The 19,415-nt window shown below is 35.2% G+C and overlaps 6 protein-coding genes across 6 annotated transcripts; 3 read left to right on the forward strand and 3 right to left on the reverse strand.

The window, feature by feature from the left end:
* Positions 1-4,477: 4,477 nt before the first annotated feature.
* LOC129564650 (LYR motif-containing protein 4) lies at positions 4,478-5,341 on the forward strand. The gene is made up of 3 exons (XM_055438790.1): positions 4,478-4,739; positions 4,843-4,963; positions 5,040-5,341. Exons 1-3 carry the CDS (start codon positions 4,651-4,653, stop codon positions 5,103-5,105), a joined length of 276 nt encoding a protein of 91 aa, XP_055294765.1. The 5' UTR covers positions 4,478-4,650; the 3' UTR covers positions 5,106-5,341.
* Positions 5,342-5,876: 535 nt separating this feature from the next.
* Positions 5,877-9,321, forward strand: LOC129564651 (6-phosphogluconate dehydrogenase, decarboxylating). Its single transcript, XM_055438791.1, has 4 exons — positions 5,877-6,136; positions 6,284-6,392; positions 6,575-6,689; positions 7,853-9,321. Exons 1-4 carry the CDS (start codon positions 6,129-6,131, stop codon positions 9,064-9,066), a joined length of 1,446 nt encoding a protein of 481 aa, XP_055294766.1. The 5' UTR covers positions 5,877-6,128; the 3' UTR covers positions 9,067-9,321.
* Positions 9,322-9,375: 54 nt separating this feature from the next.
* LOC129580373 (uncharacterized) lies at positions 9,376-10,528 on the reverse strand. The gene is made up of 4 exons (XM_055470721.1): positions 10,406-10,528; positions 9,864-10,318; positions 9,626-9,736; positions 9,376-9,559 (listed from the first exon to the last, which is right to left on the reverse strand). The coding sequence occupies exons 1-4, from the start codon at positions 10,526-10,528 to the stop codon at positions 9,376-9,378; spliced, it is 873 nt and encodes a 290-aa protein (XP_055326696.1).
* A 506-nt stretch (positions 10,529-11,034) lies between these two features.
* LOC129580374 (uncharacterized) lies at positions 11,035-12,226 on the reverse strand. Its single transcript, XM_055470722.1, has 4 exons — positions 12,218-12,226; positions 11,477-11,934; positions 11,281-11,391; positions 11,035-11,218 (listed from the first exon to the last, which is right to left on the reverse strand). Exons 1-4 carry the CDS (start codon positions 12,224-12,226, stop codon positions 11,035-11,037), a joined length of 762 nt encoding a protein of 253 aa, XP_055326697.1.
* A 3,419-nt stretch (positions 12,227-15,645) lies between these two features.
* On the reverse strand, positions 15,646-16,942 carry LOC129567437 (uncharacterized). Its single transcript, XM_055444308.1, has 4 exons — positions 16,849-16,942; positions 16,366-16,739; positions 16,114-16,224; positions 15,646-16,038 (listed from the first exon to the last, which is right to left on the reverse strand). The coding sequence occupies exons 2-4, from the start codon at positions 16,737-16,739 to the stop codon at positions 15,864-15,866; spliced, it is 660 nt and encodes a 219-aa protein (XP_055300283.1). The 5' UTR covers positions 16,849-16,942; the 3' UTR covers positions 15,646-15,863.
* A 633-nt stretch (positions 16,943-17,575) lies between these two features.
* On the forward strand, positions 17,576-18,781 carry LOC129580375 (uncharacterized). Its single transcript, XM_055470723.1, has 5 exons — positions 17,576-17,838; positions 17,963-18,088; positions 18,160-18,293; positions 18,413-18,523; positions 18,622-18,781. The coding sequence occupies exons 1-5, from the start codon at positions 17,695-17,697 to the stop codon at positions 18,779-18,781; spliced, it is 675 nt and encodes a 224-aa protein (XP_055326698.1). The 5' UTR covers positions 17,576-17,694.
* The last annotated feature ends 634 nt before the right edge of the window (positions 18,782-19,415 follow it).

The raw sequence follows: 19,415 nt of genomic DNA on the forward strand, positions 1-19,415 counted from the left end.
ACGAACGTATCACAACACCACACACATAGATTCTCCTTAAACAGACACATTAATCAGTGTTCTGTTTCGTGCCATTGCTATTGGTGCGATAAATATTTCATACGGCGAACGAGGCGACTTTTATTACCAACAATAAATATTCGATTCGACCGTTTTGGCTGCAACCACACACACGCACACACTCACAGTCGATGAGCTGCATACACGGTGAATGATAAATGAAAAATATGCAAAACGCGCATCGTGAATTACTTCGGTTTTGGCATGTTCCTTTTCATTCGAAATGACTGTGCGAAACAGCAATCAAAAAGAAGAGCACCAACGAAGGCAAGAATAAATTACGAGCATTGTAGTGTTCAGACGGTAGTCGTACTGGGAAAAAAGACGAACGAAGCAAAAACGAAGAAACAAATAAAAAATGTGGAAAAAAAACGTTCACATTTCATTTGCAAGGTATTGCGCAAACTCGGCAGTTATTCGTTTTGCTCTTGTTTCGTTGTTCTTCGGCTTTTTTGCCGTTTCTTTTGTCTCCCGATCCGCTTTTCCATATTATAAATCAGCAGCATTAGAATTGCTGATACTCTCCGATGGAGAGTTACATTTAAATGCAATGCTTACGAAACACGATGCGCAAATACGAGGTAATTGACTTCACTTGCTCGCGTCGAACGCTTTTATTTTTGTTGCAAATCTGCCAGTGTGCGTTTGTACGCTTTTTTTGGCAAACACGATTTTTGCGAAGCTATTATTAAAGCTTTGGGGCTGAACGATTTCAATAAAAATTTGGCACACTGTGATTGATTATTGCTTCTGAACGAAGCAACGGCCAATTATACATTCAAATTCGATTATACCAAAATGATTCCGTATTTATTTTGAGTCCATATAGCCACAGGGAATACAGTAAATATTGTTGACTTTTTGGCTATTAACATTTTTCAAATTTTGTTTTTTTTTTTATTTTCTATTTTCAAAAAGTTATGAATTTAATTTTTGCATATTTAAATATCTTAATTTCATCTATAATTATACATTGTATTTGAAATGTGATGTGATATTTTCGTTTTGGCAAGACAATTATCTTCTTCGCCTGTTATAAATCGTAATTAATTTATTGATATTTCTTCTTTTTTAATTCTTATTGATTTATAATGGTGTTGAAAACAGAAAAATCCCAATAACATTCTTCACCTGAACATTTCTAACATTAAAGCGATTTAAGACTAAATTAGAGAACTAAAACGCATTTAAACTTCAATGAAAATTATGTCTCTTATTCAATCATATTTGAGTCCCTTCGAATTTTAATCGCTTTTTCATTGCTTAATTCAAATTGATAATATTGAAAATTACTTTACATAGCCTTTGTCCTTTTGGAAACGTTTACCAAATGTTTTTCTGGACCGTTTACTATCGGACTATTTTTCTAGCATTTTCATCTTGGTTGTATGATACCTGTTTTTGTTTTCATGTGCCTACTTGTGTGAATATTGCATAATTTATGGAAAGAGTCAGATTTTTAACGAGGCGAGATATGAAAACAGTTACAGTACTTGCACCCTTTTCCAGCCAAACTACTTTATTCAGCCAGAGCTTTGCAGTGTGAAATAGAATAAAAACTATTCAACAGAATAAATTGAGTATCCGAAAGCATTACGTTATATATGACTTGAATCGTTTAAAAAACCAATTTATTTTCAGGATGAATTATCGTCGAAAACTCATGAGGCTTACTGTTTTATTACTTTTTTTTCACTTCGAAATTATTCATTACAGACAAAAGTTTAACGGCAAAATGAATGACATAGCTTAGAGCTATGACCGTATTATTCAAAAATCTATATGAATTTTTACCCAATGGATAAAAATTTACTTTGACATTATTTTGATAGTTTCAATGTTACCTAAAACCGCATATGTGTTCCCACAAATTCGTTTGAATGAATATCGAACATCAGTTGACTGGATATTATGAACCAATGTCAACGATGAACATATTTTAGCAGTTACGTGAGAATGCATATAGAATTTATATAAATTTGCCATAGATTCATGCATTGATTGAGTAAGTTATTATTTGTAAAATTTAAGGAATTTATTTCATTTAGTTTGCTTCGTCCATTTGCTTCAAGTTTTTAAACAATGTGTAATTTCCTGGGCTATTAATCTCATACTTAGAATCAAGAATATTTGGCACACTATCACAAGTTTTTTTCATCACTTTAGTTGGTTCAATTATAGAAATATCTCGTGCCTAGTTCTAACATATAGCGACAAACTTCATCTACAACGTGTATGGGCTATTCCAAAGTAGAAAACGAAAAAAATCACATAAAAAAATTGTCAAACTTATTTAAAAAAAATTATGTTTTCAAATAATGGCTTCATCATTAACAGAATGTTTGGTATTGGTCATTTGGGCGCCTTTTTCACGATGATATTCCATAATCACGTTTCAATCATGCCCAACGAGTGTCTCTTTTTAATGAACATTTAATGTCCCAATAAATTTGTGTCGCAATATCCCTGCGAAGTATAGCAAAACTCATTTAGTTGGCTATTCGGTAAGTCAGCCATCGACATGGGTTTGATACGCTTGATTTTACAGTCAATTCGTTTAATCTCCTTCGAAATGAGAAGAAAAGAGGAGTCAAAGCGTTTTGTTGTTTTGGACGATTCTGTTTTCGGTTGGCAGTTGATGACTTCATTCGAAAGCTTAGGTCTGCTGATAGAACCAGTTTATCTCGGATTTATAAACTGCCGCAACGAACACACCACTTATGGCTCGTAAAAATTATGAACATCGACGGCAGAAAAAACAAATCATACCCAGCACACCAAATGCCACAAAAGTTAATGAAAGAAGAGAAGATGAAAAAATGGACAACATCGATAATAAAATAAAATCGGAAGAACTTCATCAGTGGCGAAGATCATGAAGAAGAACAAAAAAGGCAGTGAAACAATTCGTCGGCATTTCAAGGAAAGCGTACACGTCTTGACCAAAGGGCGACCACAAAGCGGCACAAGTGTGCATTTCCATGAACGCGGCACAAAAATGATGCAAAGGTATTTTCATATCGTCGTATCACATCGTAGCCATATTGCATGGCAAAGAGGAGAACGGCATGGTAAAACGAACCGAAGCATCGGAATTTCTTTTTCGTTTACTTTCGTACAATAAAAGCCAAACTGAATCGAGAATCAAGCTAACTGCATGTCGTTTCCATTGTACTGTTCGTGGTGTATACGTTTTGGCTCTATATTTGTAGACATTGTCACACATCATTCATTTTTTTTCATGCTTTGTTTTGTGTTTCAATTTCATTTTGTATTTCTTCTTCTCCGAGCGAGAGCAGAAACACTTTTCGGCACTTTGTCGTCGACATTGCCGTTTCGCTCAGTTCTTTGTGTGTGCACACGAACGCAATGCGTTCGTCATGTGTAATTATAAATCTATGGCTTTTTATTATTTTCGGCTTTGTGTACTTTTTACACCACAACGAGCAAGTGAACGAGCGAGCAGGCCACACGAGCAATGCTCATTGTATGTATTTATAGGCGTATGTATATAATTATACATTATTCAGCTGAACGACGAAACAATGAATCAACAATAACAGTTACAACTGGAGCTGTTAAATTAATATGATCGAAAAAAAAGAGAAATGCCTGAAATTGCTCAACTGAAACAAATTACTTTATGCGCAATTTTCATGGGTAAAAAAACTGTTTACGGCATTTTTTTTATCAGGATTTTCCCATACGATAAAATTAATTATTTTGTTTGTTAATTGGATTTTTTCGCAGTTTTCTTTTTAATTTAATTTTCAAACATGCAACAAAAAAAAATTTCTCAATTATTAAATATATTTATTTCAATCAAAATTTTTTTTTTGTCAAAAAAAAGTTTTCATTATTTTTTGTAAAGAAGATTCAGCCTATGATAAGCCTCAACATATGTATGTGAATAATTTAGCCGAAATTCAATAAGAAACAATTGAAATGAGAACAAAGAAGCTCCTTCTCAAACATTCATTCTCATTCCGAAGCCACAGGAATCGTAAGCGGACAAGAAAGTCAAGTGCGAAATAAAAATACGATGTCATTAAATATACATTATCGCATTCATAAAATGAGTTGCCGTTTTTGTGGCTATTCACGATGCGTGTCTTATACAATGACAGTAATAACTACTGCAAGTAATCTGTTTATTACGTTTTCTCTTTATTTTTCCAATACAGAAAGAAAAATCAAGAAAAAAAAAACACTCTTACACCAATACAACGCATATTTTTCATTGTTGAATGTTCGAAGAGGACGACTGAATTGTTCGATGTGAGCATTCGATAGGCGGGAGAGTGACAACAATACATACTCTTCATTGACATTTACCGAAGTGTTGCCTTATATGAAATTCGTCGACAGTCAAATGCCTCATGTTTCATGTTAGACAGAGTCGAACGTACATTCGTCGATAGAGACGGTTGTATGAAACCACTCTCAAGAACTGTCAACTGTCAAAAAGCATACGACACGCAATTTTATTGCATGAATTCGTTCAAAATAACATCAATTTTTCAATAATACGCCTAAAAGAAAAGTTTTATTGAGAGAAAATTTGGAAGATCGACAGAAAACCCATTGAAAATGGCAGGTTCAGTGAGCAAAGGACAAGTGCTGTCAATTTACAAGCAACTTTTGCGAGAATCACAGAAATTCAATTCGTATAACTTTAGGTAAGTGTTTTGAATTGGTTTTGAAATCAGATAAAATTGAGATTTTTCCTAATCCAATGTGATGGTTTCAACGAAAATTGTTGTGTTTTGCATTGATTTACAGAAATTACGCACTCAGACGGATTCGTGATGCGTTCAAAGACAACAAAAGTTTGAGCCAGGCGCAAGAAGTTCAGAAACAGTATCAATTTGCTAATGAAAACTTGGATATAATCAAAAGACAGGTGAGTTTTCACATCGTAAAACAGAGAATATGATGAAAATATTAACACATTCATTCGCCTTGTTTAATTCGAGCAGACAATTATCGGCAAATTGTACTCCAGCGATAGACTATGCATCGAAAAACAATCGGCTAACGAGTAAGTTACAAACATGCACATCACATCACAGAGCCCTTTGAAGTCAATTGATAGTATTCTGCCGAACTTTCAAGCGAATCCCATGGATTAATTCTGTGTCGAACGATGAAATCGAAAATGTTTATAAAGAAATATACAATAGTTTTACAGAAGAAAAGTGAAGCAATAGCTTTTGTTATGTCACACATTCATCAGCATTTAAATGAATAAAAAAAAATTGTTATGTTTAGAGGAAAATAAGGCAATGGTTTTGTTTGGGTTTCATTTGCGTCAATTTTACTGATTTTAAATACCACGAAAAAGTTGAATGTATTTTTCCATCGGAATGTTGTTGTTTCAATATTGTCAATTGTAGCAGAGGTTCAACACCAGATTCAATAGATGGCGTTGATTCATGCAATGTGTTTTTTCTCTCACACACAGTCCAAGAAGGGAAAAAAAAACAATCACGATGTCTTGAGGCTGATACGAAGCATGTTCATTGAAACGGCATGAATGTAAGCTATTCCGTTTTGCTCTGATTTTCTGGTCTGCTCATTCCGTTGGTCGTGCACACACAGCGTACGCGCGGTGGTGACAGCAACAACAACATCCAATACATATTATCATCGTAAAAATTTAAACGCACAAATCGGTTCGACGCGTAAAGCGTCATCAAATTCGTGTGCTTGTATGCGTTAATGACCTTTCCATGGGCACGCTAGATCCGTGTGTATGCCAGCAAATATCGTATACGGCTTTATAAAACACATGCAAAATGAATATGAAACGACCGAAACAGCAACAGCAGCAGCCGTCAAAATGAATCGCACACCACTTATTTCATCATATTTTACTACGGTCGTACGACAAATTGTGCTTCAGTCATCGTACGATTTAGCTGGTGTTCGGATTTAAGTGATTTGTTTTAACGAAACAACACATTCCAATTTCATTTCTAATTTGCTGATTTGAATTAAAATTTAAACAGTTTTTTTTTCACAAATTTTTCAATTGTTTTGCCACCGAATTTAATTCACATTTCAAAATGTCACAGTAAGTTTTAGTGATGACTTTCGGTGTTTATTTTTCATTTTATTGCGTGTGATTTTGATTGAGATATGGGTTTTTTCCCTTACCGTTTTTCAAATTTCGTATGAACTGTGCGGTTATATTTGTTGTTGTTGCTTTTTTCTTTCACAGAAAAGCCGATATTGCATTAATTGGTTTGGCTGTCATGGGTCAAAATTTGATTTTGAATATGGATTCACATGGATTCGTTGTGTGCGCCTATAATCGTACCGTTGATAAGGTTAGCTCATACATTTCAACTCGTTTGATAAAGCTAACGAAAAACAACGACCAGAAAAAAAAACTTTACACGTTTCGCTCAACGACTTCCTCATTTATGAATGGAATTTGATAAATTGCTGCTCTCCGGATTTATTTTTCTCGTTTCATATACAATTTTTATTCTCCTTAAATCCGAATTAGGTGACACATTTCTTGAACCATGAAGCTAAAGGAACCAAAGTCATTGGAGCTACCTCATTGGCCGATATGGTCAGCAAATTGAAAACACCACGCAAAATTATGCTCTTGGTAAAAGGTATGTACTTTCGTAACTCTCATAGAAAGTGGGTTCATTTGTTACTCGGTTCACTCTCGTCGCCTTTCATTGTGTATTTCAAGTGTTACGCTATGTAACAATCCACACAATTGAAAGGCATATTACGAATTTGTTTTTTTTTGCAAACCGTTTATGTGTTATGTAATTACGTTCCTGTGACCGGATTCAATGTTAACCGTGCGATTTAATGGATTTGCATTACACGTACACAATACACACATATATCATCGTCAGCCACTCCGATTAGTGTACTATTCTTGACGTATTCGATTGCGCTAGTTGTCGATTTGGTATTCATACGTACATTAAAGCACTTTGCTGCACTGGCGCGCGCGCACAAAACAGTATAAGTGAAGTCACGCAGAACCTTTTTGTTTCATAAGACGCTCTATATTAAATCTTAACGTTTCAATGATTTGTTACGAATGACCTTCCGAATGTATGTGATTCTTATACGTATTCTCCGGTCGTTTGATATTCAAATGTCAGTTCAATCGGATTTTTCTTTTTTGGCATTTTCCTTGAATTAATCGGCAATCGTAAAATGTAGCTATTCCATTCACACACTGATCGGGTTAAGCAAAGTAAAAGGTTGAAAGTGTACACAGTTCGTTAATTATTGCATTGATTCGGTACGCATAATAACAATTTTATTGCCAACACATTTCATACGTTGATGAATTGTACATTTTAAATTTGTTTTTGTTTTTGTTTTTTCTCAACGTACCCTTGACAAACTCAATCGTTGACTTTGTAAAAACAATCTACACACAGAAAGAAAATGCTTCTCGTGTGTATTATAGTTTTTTCGCTTCAGAGCATTGAACAATTCGATTTCGTGGTTTGAATTAATTGGATTTTGCGGTTCATGAGATAAATCCGGGTTGAAATTTGGAAAGTTGTCGAGTAGACGGGCATAAATGATTGATGAAAATCATTGAATGTCAGAATGATTTCGATAAGATGTATTCAAGCCTATATTCAAGCGATAACAACACATTCAAACATGGAAACAGAATCGTTTATATTTAGTTCACTTCAAATCAACATTATCATTGTCATTAAAACGATGAAAAACATTTTTTTTTGCAATTGAAACAAATAATGATTTCTTTATGTTTTTTTTTTTTTTTTCTTCATAGCCGGATCAGCTGTTGATGCTTTCATTGACCAATTGGTGCCATTATTGTCGCCCGGAGATTTGATCATTGACGGTGGCAACTCGGAATATCAAGACACCGCACGTCGTTGCGATGAATTGAAGAAGAAGAATCTGTTGTACGTTGGTTCCGGTGTGAGCGGTGGCGAAGAAGGTGCACGTTACGGTCCATCATTGATGCCAGGTGGTCACAAAGAAGCATGGCCATTGATTAAGGACATTTTCCAATCGATTGCTGCCAAATCGGGCTCAGATCCATGCTGTGAATGGGTTGGTGAAGGTGGTGCCGGTCACTTTGTTAAAATGGTTCACAACGGCATCGAATACGGTGACATGCAATTGATCTGCGAAGCATACGATTTGATGAAAGCCCTTGGACTCAATCAAAAGGAAATGGCCAACGCTTTTGATGAATGGAACAAAGGCGAATTGGATTCATTTTTGATTGAAATCACACGCGACATTTTGAATTACAAAGACGAAAATGGTTATTTGTTGGAACGTATTCGTGATACAGCCGGTCAAAAGGGTACGGGTAAATGGACAGCAATTGCTGCATTGCAATACGGTGTACCAGTTACGCTCATTGGCGAGGCCGTCTTTTTCCGTTGTTTGTCCGCATTAAAAGAGGAACGTGTTCATGCTAGCAAACAATTGAGCGGTCCAAGTGGCAAGAAAAGCGTCGCTGAACGTGCACAATTTTTGAACCACATCAAAAATGCATTGTATTGCTCGAAAATTGTATCGTACGCTCAAGGTTTTATGTTGATGCGTGAAGCAGCCAAAGAATTCGATTGGAATTTGAACTACGGCGGTATTGCTTTGATGTGGCGCGGTGGTTGTATCATTCGTAGCCGTTTCTTGGGCAACATCAAAGAAGCATACACTCGCAATCCACAATTGTCGAACTTGTTGTTGGACGATTTCTTCAAGAAGGCTATCCAAAGTGGCCAAGAATCATGGCGTCAAGTTGTTAGCCAAGCCGTTCTATGGGGCGTTCCAGTGCCAGCATTGTCAGCCGCTCTTGCCTTCTACGATGGATATCGTGCAGAAAAATTGCCAGCCAATTTGTTGCAAGCACAACGTGATTACTTCGGTGCCCACACCTACGAATTGCTCGGCAAAGAAGGTAAATTCGTTCACACAAACTGGACCGGTACTGGTGGCAACGTTTCAGCCAGCACTTACGATGCATAACAATTTGAATGACAGTCATTTAACAACACATTCGGATTAACTTTCAATTTTACAATAAACATTATTATGAGAAATTGTATATGATTTAACCGAAATTTTCAGACATTCCATGTCTACATCCCTATCTTTTCTTGACAAACTTCTTCTATTTTGTACAAAAAAAAAATTTGTTAATGCACATTTTTTACGACTTTTTACTTACTTATGGATGGAATTCTACGTTGAAGTTGGAATAAAAAAAAGAGAAAATTTAAATCGATTTGTTTTTTTTTCATTTCATAGAAATAAAAATGTTTTATTGAATATGGGCTAATCAATGAGACGACTGAGCATATTCATTATTGGCGTATAAACACCGGTAAATTGCTCAAGAATCGATATTCGACAGTCTTTGAACACACGCTCACATGGTGCACCTTCTTTGCCAAGCCTTTCTGCGCGGTAATATTCCAAATCTGAATAATCGGAGATTTCATCTTGCGTAGCTGATGGCCTAAAATATAAACAAAAATGATTTCCTCTTTTCTCTTGAAAAAAAAAATCATTAATTTAAACTTACGACATAACAATATGCATTAATTCGCCAATAATCCCATTCGAATAGTCAAACAGAGTATGAGCCGATTCGCATATGCTCCTCAATACGCACGGTTTGCCAGACAATCCCTTGCTACGAAGATTTCAACACATATTTTACAATTTAATTTAGACGTAATTTACTAGGAGTAAAAATAATTACAATGCACCAGATTGAATTCGACAACATTTTTTCTTGTCTGAAATCAGAAAAATCCTACCTTTCTGCGATGGCGGCCATCCCTTTGTAAATGGTCCAACGTGTCGTTCCCAAATTTTGTGGCCCCTTCAATGCTGTTGGATCTTTAGATCTATCGAAATGTTCCGGTTCAAACCATGACCTTTCATCCGAATATTCATCAACATCACTTGTTGCCACCGTTCCACTTTCAATAATTTCCGCATCAACTAAATGCTTTTCAAATCGTTCATTTTGTTCGCTATCAAAGCCTTGATAATCATTTAATGTATTTTCTGGCACTTGGGTGGATTTTGTTTCTTCAATAAATCGTCTTCGACGCCCCGTTATCGGTCGAGTTGTTATATCAAATGGATCAGCCAAACCGTTCAGATAATTCGACGCATTTTCGGGTAAGAAAAATTCTGCTTTAAACACATAGCCAATTGTCACTGACTCAAGCTCTAAATCCACTGGAATACCGATACCGGATATGATCTACATTAAATGTGATATTTTATGACCACTTCAAAAGGCAATTTTACCATATTAATTGCACTAAATTCGATTTGGATGCATTCTTACCTGTACACGAGTAGGCGCTGTCGGAGGGAATGTCAGAAAACGGCGAGATCGATGGCCCAATGAACTCACAAGCGTATTACACAAAATCAAAATGACAAATACCCACCGTTTGAACTTATTCATGGTTTAGCACCACGAAATACTTGCAACTGAATAATAATGAACTTATCTGTGATATGTCTGAAATTAACTGCAGTACTGCAGATAAAAATATTTGTAATGAGGTACAAACTTATGTCTAGCGTAAAGTCGAAAATCATGGTTTATCAATTAACACCACTTTAACCGTTTTACAAACGACGTAACGGTTTCAATTGGAATGTAAGTAAAAATATAGAGCAAGATTGATTTTGTACACAAATGTGTATGGAATTCTTAACTGTGAGACGAATTGGTTCCATAAGAAATGTAACAAAATTGTTGGCTATTCCAAAAATATCTACAATGTATTTGATTTATTTGCTATTCGAAATGTAACGTTATACAAACACCAGAAAATTGATTCAAGAATATTTATTTACTTTTTGCTTAGAATATCTTATTGAATAATATTCAGTGAATAATTCGCATGACATCAAACACTTTTTCTAGCTTGAACGAATCAATGCTCTCATTTATTGTCGATTGACTCATATTTTGATCCGCTTGAGTGTATCCATTATCGGTGTATAAACACCAGAAAATTGCTCGAGCAGTGATGCTTTACATTCATTGAATACATATTCGCATGGTGCACCTTCGCTGCCCAACTTTTCAGCGTGTAAATATTCATTATCCGTGTGATCGACTATTTCATCGTGGGAAGTTGATGGCCTAAAAACAACAATTTTCATTCTTTGTTCCACATATTTTTCTCTCGATTTCAATAAACTTACGACATAGCAATATGCATTATTTCACCCAGAATTCCATTCGAATAGTCGAATGGTGTATGAGCCGATTCGCAAATACTTCTTAGTACGCACGGTTTGCCAGCAAGCCCTTTACTGTGAGAGATTCAATAATGATTTGTTCATGTTTATTTCGTTCAATTCTTCTTAAAATCCAAAAACAAAAAGACATGGTTCCAACCTTTCAGCCATCGCGGCTATTCCTTTATAAAGTGTCCATCGTGATGTTGCTGTGTTTTGTGGAACTTTCAATGACATTGGATCGTCATGATATTTATGGTCTTTCGGAACCGATAGTTCATCATAATCAATTTCATTGAAATCATTGGGTTTCTCCGTTCCACTGTCAACTACTTCTGCTTCAACTTGATGCTGTTCGTACTTTTCATTTTGTTCACTATCGAAACCACGAGAATCGATTAGCATTTTCTCGGGCAATTCGGTTGGTTTTGGTTCTTCAAGTGAACGTCGACGTCGATCAAAAACTGAAATCGGTTGAGTTGATACATCAAATGGATCAGCTATAAAATTGGTATATGTCGATACATTGGTGGGTATGAAAAATTCTGCCTTGAACACATAACCGATTGTCACCGTTTCTAGATCTAAGTCAACTGGCAGACCAACGCCCGTTATAATCTATGGAAAAAGGGTATTTCGCGTTTTTGTCAAATGATTTCGAATAGAAATCTAAAAAATGGTTTATTTACTTGTATACGCTGTGTTCCACTCCGTGGAAACAAGAGAAAACGCCGTGATCGATGCCCCGTTGAATTGATGCAGGTAATTATAATAGTAAAAGCTATAAATGTGCACACATTGAACTTATTCATGATTGATTACTCTTGACAGAAGATGCGAATCGACTCGAGTTCAAAATTGACTGTTGAACTAATTTAGAATAGTTCGACAACAGACTTACACAAAACATTGTGTCATGTTCGATTAATTATTATGCATGGTAACTTTTACAAAAGATGTTAATACCCTCATAACGGATTCTAGTTAATTAAAATGAAACTAACAAATGGAAGTTATGTTGAATTTATCACTGGACAAACGTGATGATTTTTATTTGTTTCTTATGGCCGTTGTTTTCATGCTGTTGGTAACATGAATAGGAATTTTGAGCTGGATTGCTCCATAAAAACAATTAGCAACACATTTTTACCTGAAATATATGACAAAAACGAAAATTTCAACACAACGAAATTAAAGAATGTTATAATGAAATAAAATTGTTATTTCAAAATTTATGATATGAAAACAAAGCCATTTTGTCAAATTTTATTCTAATATTTTTATTTTCGTTTTACAATATGTCACTAATTCAAATCAATTTACAATATAGTTAAGCAGATCCATTGTCGGCGTATAAACTCCAGTAAATTGGTCAAGAATCGACATTTTGCATTCTTTGAAAACATGTTCGCAGGGTGCACCTTCTCTCCCAAGTCTTTCAGCACGATAGTATTCATAGTCGGAATAATCGGACACTTCATCTTGTGTAGCAGATGGTCTGAAAAGAGTTCTCCATCAACTCTAGTGATCTATATTTTAGTGATACAAAATGTGATCAACTTACGTCATGATGACATACATCATTTCGCCAAGAACTCCGTTCGAATAATCAAATTGTGCGTGAGCCGATTCGCAAATGCTTCTCAATACACATGACTTCCCCGATAATCCTTTACTATAAACAAAATAAATTGGAACCGTATCACATTTTTATTTAATTGTTTTATTTCTTGGTTTGCGTCAATGTGTGAAAAAACAAAATATACTAAACAAATCAAACCTGTCAGCAACTGCTGCCATTCCTTTATAGAGAGAAAATCGTGATGTTCCAAGGTATTGTGCAACTTTTAATGATCTTGGATCATTATCATATGAATTATCTTGATCAATCCAAAGTCCATCGTCAATAATTTCGTCTGTATCAATTGAGGATTCCGTTCCACTTGTAATAACCTCAGCATCAACTTGGTGTCGTTCAACATTTTCATTTTGCTCCTCATCGAAACCATGATAATCGTCCATTTCCATTTTAGGTGGTTCGGTTGACTGTGGCCCGTCCACGAAGCGTCGTTTTCGATTCATTCCCGTTATGGGTCGAGTTGTCAGATCAAATGGATCATTTAGAGGATTTAAATAATTCGACGCGTTTTCAGGCAAAAAGAATTGCCCCTTGAAAACATAGCCAATTGTTACCGATTCGAGTTCCAAGTCAACCGGTATACCAACGCCAGCTATAATCTATGCAGATTTAATACGTTAATAAGGAATCAATTAAAATTATGCATCATACTCACCTTCACTTGAGTAGGTTGTGATCTCGGAAATGTTAAGAAACGACGAGTTCGGCGATGTTCGAAGGAATCCACCCCCAGTATAATCAACAAAAATAAAACGAAAACTATGCAATCTTTGAGTTTGTTCATAGTTCAAAAAGAAACAGTAACGATTCGAACTGAGATCCATCGAAAAATGAGTATCAAATGAAATAATTAATAGATTGAAGCACAACATTTCGTGTCATGCCGTATTAATTAGTATTCATTTGACCTGTGTGCAAATCTTAGTCTTTCCTCTTTTCCACATTCAATTATTTTTCTATCGGAATTCTAGACGAACACGCTTTGACTCATCTAAAAAAGTAGAATCTTAACATATACAGTAAAAGAATGAAGTTAATGACACCTGTTTCATGAGTGTTTAATTAGTATACAAAATTGTTTTATTGGAAATTTCTTTTATCCTAGACAAAAAATCACACAGGAAATTTACGAATTATGTCCAACATTGGTGTATAAATCCCACTAAATTGATCTAATATCGACATCTTACACTCTTTGAAAATATGTTCACATGGTGCACCGTCTTCTCCCAGCTTTTCGGCGTGATGGTATTCGTTGTCGGTGTGATCGCTGACCTCATCTTTGGTTAATGATGGCCTGGAAAAGAAATTATTCTTGTAGATTTTTCCGCCCAAAATTTGCATTAAATTTGCATCTTACGTCATGACAATGTGTAACAATTCACCGAGTATGCCATTTGAGAAGTCAAATGATGTATGTGCTGACTCGCAGATACTCCTCAACACACATGATCTTCCGGCAAGTCCTTGTCTACAATTGTTTATGCCATAATTATTTTGATTAATTTCTGGGATTTTAATTCCAATTCAAAAAATCGTGTACTCACCGTTGAGCCAAAAGTGCAATACTTTTATAAATGCCCCAACGTACCAATGCCAAATTTTTCGGTTGTTTTGGATGCACTTCTCTCAACCATTCCGCATGATCTTCTTGATTCCAATAATCGGCTTCCGACATTCCATTTATAGTTTCATCATCATGATCAGAGTCCAAGTCTTCGGTTCCACTGTCCACTATTTCCGCTTCAACTGTGTGTCTTTCGAACTTTTCATTTGCTTCACTATCGAAACCATCGACGGTATTTTCGGCTATTTTAACTGGATTTTCTGTTGGTTTTGGTTCTTCAAGCATAAAATTATTTGGTTTATTCTCAAAATCCTCTTCTTCACGCTTTTTCCGCACATAAAATCCATCAATAGGTCGGGTCGTTAGGTCAAATGGATCATTTAAGAATGAAAGAAAATTGGATGCATTTTCTGGCAAAAAGAACTCCGATTTGTTTACCCAGCCGATAGTAACGGATTCAATTTCTAAATCCACCGGAACACCGATACCGACAATCATTTGCAAACGTGTAGGTGATGTACGTGGAAATGTTAAAAAACGCTTTGATCGATACTCCGATTTTGATACACATATTGATAGAAACAATAAAAAATCAAACAAATATAATTTCCGAAACATTTTTTTTCTTTACGTCGAACTACCAGCGATTCTACTACAATCAATTGAAAAACCGAAATATCTACAACTTTAGCTCAACTGAATTTAGACACAGTTAGAAGAATGGTATGTTTATAAGCTTCGATTCTTCAAGAAGTAAATCACAGACGAGCTCCAAATTATGAATGATTCTGGCACATCTAAATATCCAGACACTTTTGACTGGAAAGAGATACGTGTTAATTAACCTTTCGAATTCAACGCTAGAATACACGCTACATGTAGAACAATGACATATTTTCTTTTTGTTTGCTTTCCCAAAAAAAGCGACACATTTTTTGTCAATTATCGTTGTCCGATTCGATGCAGTTAAAAACTGACCACTACTGGCTTGGGACATGAAAATGAGATGTATTAGCTTTTAAACTAGAGCATTCCTTTGATAGTTACAGTTTATTTGATTTTAATAGGTAGCAATATATTAAAACTATACTCAATCAAAAGTTTTAGATAAAATTCACTGGATAATTATGCTCTTGACATACATGTATTTCACTGGTAACTGATCCAATTTCAATTTTATTCATGACCTTCCTCCTGTAAATATTTATCAGTATTTTTAGTGTCAGTAACAAATAGGATGGATTTGAAATAGCCCATTTTCATAAGCTATAGAAATGAACCCAAAAATTGAGTTTGAAAGCAGATTTTTTTTCCTGAGATTGTAATTGGTTGATTGTAAGCCTATGTAAATAATTCATTTGGTTTTGTTGTATAAATTCCCGTAAATTGATCCAATATCGACGTAGTACAGTCATTAAATACATGTTCACACGGTGCACCTTCTTGCCCAAGTTTTTCAGCATGCAAATATTCGTTGTCTTCGTAATGAGTAATGTGGTCAGTGGTGAGTGATGGTCTAAAAATAACAATTTAAGCTTTTATTTTCAGAAAATGGAGATTTTGATAGATAAAAATTGGATTGAATACTAACGACATAATAACATGAAACAACTCTCCAAGGATGCCATTCGAATAATCGAACGATGTATGTGCTGACTCACAAATGCTCCTCAAAACACACGCCTTTCCGGCCATCCCATTGCTAAAAACCAGAGTAGATAAAATGAGTTTTAATAAAGTGAAACCCTACAATTATTTCAATCAATCGAAATTTTTCGTATTTTTAATTGAAATAAAGTTTTGACGACCAAAAATTTTCATGAAAAAATTAAAAAATTCCAACTTTTCTGCGATTTCGGCTAATCCTTTATAGACGAGCCAGCGCGTTGATGCGAGTCTATTGGTTTCATCTGCATCCTCTACACTGTCGAAGTGTGATTCAGTTGTCTCGGTGCCACTTTCCACAATTTCTGCATTTACATGATGTCTCTCGTACTTTTCATTCTGTTCATTATCGAAACCTTTCGACTCATCGTCACTCTCGTCAATCGATCGTTCGAAAACCGTGATTGGATGTGAGGTCGAGCTGAATGGATCTGAAAGAACAGCCCAAAAATCAGAACCATTCATTGGCAAAACGAAGCCAGATTTGAAAACAAATCCCATGGTCACCGATTCCAGATTTAACTCGACCGGTAGACCAACACCAGCAATCATCTAATGAACAAAAATTTATACGATTTTTAACACGTTCCGCTTTTAATCCTTTTTTTCGCGAAAAATAATCAAAAAATTAGTGTATGAATCACTTTAACCACACAATTACCTGCACAACTGCCGAATTTCTGCGAACAAATGGCAAAAATCGCTTGGTCCGATGATCGAATGCAACTATTGTTTTGAAAAAAACTACAAATAGCAAAGCTAAATGGAGCGTAGGATTTCTCATGATTTCCTTTCTATAGAAAATTGTAAAGTGAAATCTCGACCATTTCGTTTGATTAGCATTATATATGGGGAATGAAATGAAACAGCAGCATGTATTGTGAATTAGCGTTAGCGTTATGATTCCGTAAATTTATGCATTTTCTGCGATTCAATGAAAAGCACCGTAAATTTATTCGAAATTTGTTGGCAGAAAAATCGGCAAAAAAAATATTTACTCTTCATCATCATAACACAAGATATGATTCACAATCAGCATCTCATTAAAATGCTACATTTTGCAATGGAAGATTTTCTGGTTATCATTTGAAATTGTTGCGGTACGTTCTATCTTTGTTCGGATGTTCGATATTCATTATTTGGTCTATATTTTCTTAATTTCTGTTCTGTTTGTTCTGGTATTTAGCACAAGACCATGTTGCAATTAGTTGAGATGATTCTAAACATTGGCTCGCTCTAATTTGAAAGAGTGAAACGTGTTCCAACAAAATGTATTAATTACAATCGATTGCCTGGCTCACACTTGGCTCTGAGGTACCACTGTCAATGCGAAATATTCGATACAAACTAGTTTTGTCTGAGCAACGGTTGGCAATCGAAGCAACTGTTCTCATCCAGCTGCCAATATTTTCCACTCTCGAATCATATCTTTGTGAAATACGTGGGAATATTTTGTGTATACAGCTAATTGAATTAATCAACGTTGCAGTGAAACAAAGAGATCAACATGAAACAATCGTTGTGCACCGTTGTCATCACCATCCTACTAATTGTATGTCAACATATCAACAATTCCATCGCATCGAAGAATGATAACGAGGAGCATGAACGAAATAAGCGTTTCGTTTTTTTGCAAACAAGTGGAATTGGTGTGAGTTGAATTTGTGATTGCGGAATTTTTCACGCGATTTTTTTCCCTCAATTTTCTAAACAAAATCAATAAAGCGAAAAATTGCATTTTGAACTCAATTATAAGAAACATATTTCGTTTTCAGTATTTGGTAGCTCTGGCCATTCCAACAAGTGCAGTTAATAGGCAACGCGTTTATATGGCATTCAATTTTGAAGCTCATTATGGGCTCGCAAGTGCTGAAACATTTTTGTCGAAATTCAAAGCGCCGGTAGGTATTCATTGATTTTATGCATCAAATTTTGATTCATTTTCAAAAATAAAAAATAACATCTATTCTAGTTCATCGGCGACAATGAGGTAAAACGTGATGTGCATGGCACAATAGTTGATAATCGATTGAGACACTTTTCCGATAAGAAGAATGTGTACACACGAAAGAACTTTTACAGAATTATTGAGCAACAAATTACTTCGTAAGTCATTTATTTGTTTTGTATTTTTTTGAACAAAGTTCTTTGACCAATTAATCCGTCAATAAACGTGATTTTCATACAAAAAAAAAAATGAAAAATCTACAAAAAATTTATTACAGCTATGGATATAATGGAACTTCTTGCCTTTTACGAACGATTTGCGAAACATCGGAAACACCGTTTTATGAGAACAATGGCGTTTTTGGCAACATTTTCCATATTTTATTTACGTAAGTTTACACTTCGTCTGAATTACTGTGGTAGTAACAAGTGTTAAGTCAAGTGTGAATCTTAAGATATTAATTTTCTTTTCAATCAATTATTATAGGCCATCGTCATCAAAGGCGGAAAATATCGAATCGATTTACTATGAGGCCGAATATCATGGACAATTGCAAGAATGCCAACGCTATGTTGAAGAGTGCAAAATCAGCTTCTTGGACCTGGTTTCCCATATGGTATCGATTGAATCAAGGAAAATGATGTAGACAATGTCAATAAAGATTATTCGAAATTGAGAATTTTTTGTGAATTTTACCTTTATGAAAAGCATGCATTGAATTATTTTCAGATATTTTATTCTCAATAGCTAGGTAAAAGAAGAAGAAAATGAAAAGTGGATAAAATGCCTCGCATCATTTTAATCAAAGGTAATTGTCAAGTTCACCGCGAAAAGTCGGCAACGATATTCACACCACAAAATCCAAGTTATGAAACATGGTCGATGAACTTTGCAATCAGAGATTTCACTCACACCGCTTGAATCTCATGAATACGTTCAACAACAATGTAACATCTTGCTGGCACCGCGTACGTGTTGCGGTTAATCATCACCATTATTGCTTTATTACGCCTATTGGACTTGTTAAAGTATAACATTTACATAATGGAATGCAGAACAATGACACGATAATAGGTTGAGCCAATATTGCGCACTTGGCTGTTCTTCGCCATGGCTCGTATGTACGGTGCAATTTCAACTAAAAATAGTTCAATTTTAGCAATTACTTGGTCGCTACGGGAATTAACACGGATTCGATTTTGAAATCAGGCAACGCTGTTAGAAGAGTCTTTTTTTTTGTGACATACTAACTTCATCAACTTATTAATCAAAAGTGAAGC

Source organism: Sitodiplosis mosellana, unplaced genomic scaffold, assembly GCF_009176505.1.
Source record: "Sitodiplosis mosellana isolate CC-2019 unplaced genomic scaffold, AAFC_SMos_1.0 Smas_scaffold_1, whole genome shotgun sequence".
In the NCBI taxonomy this organism is placed as follows: Eukaryota; Metazoa; Arthropoda; class Insecta; order Diptera; family Cecidomyiidae; genus Sitodiplosis; species Sitodiplosis mosellana.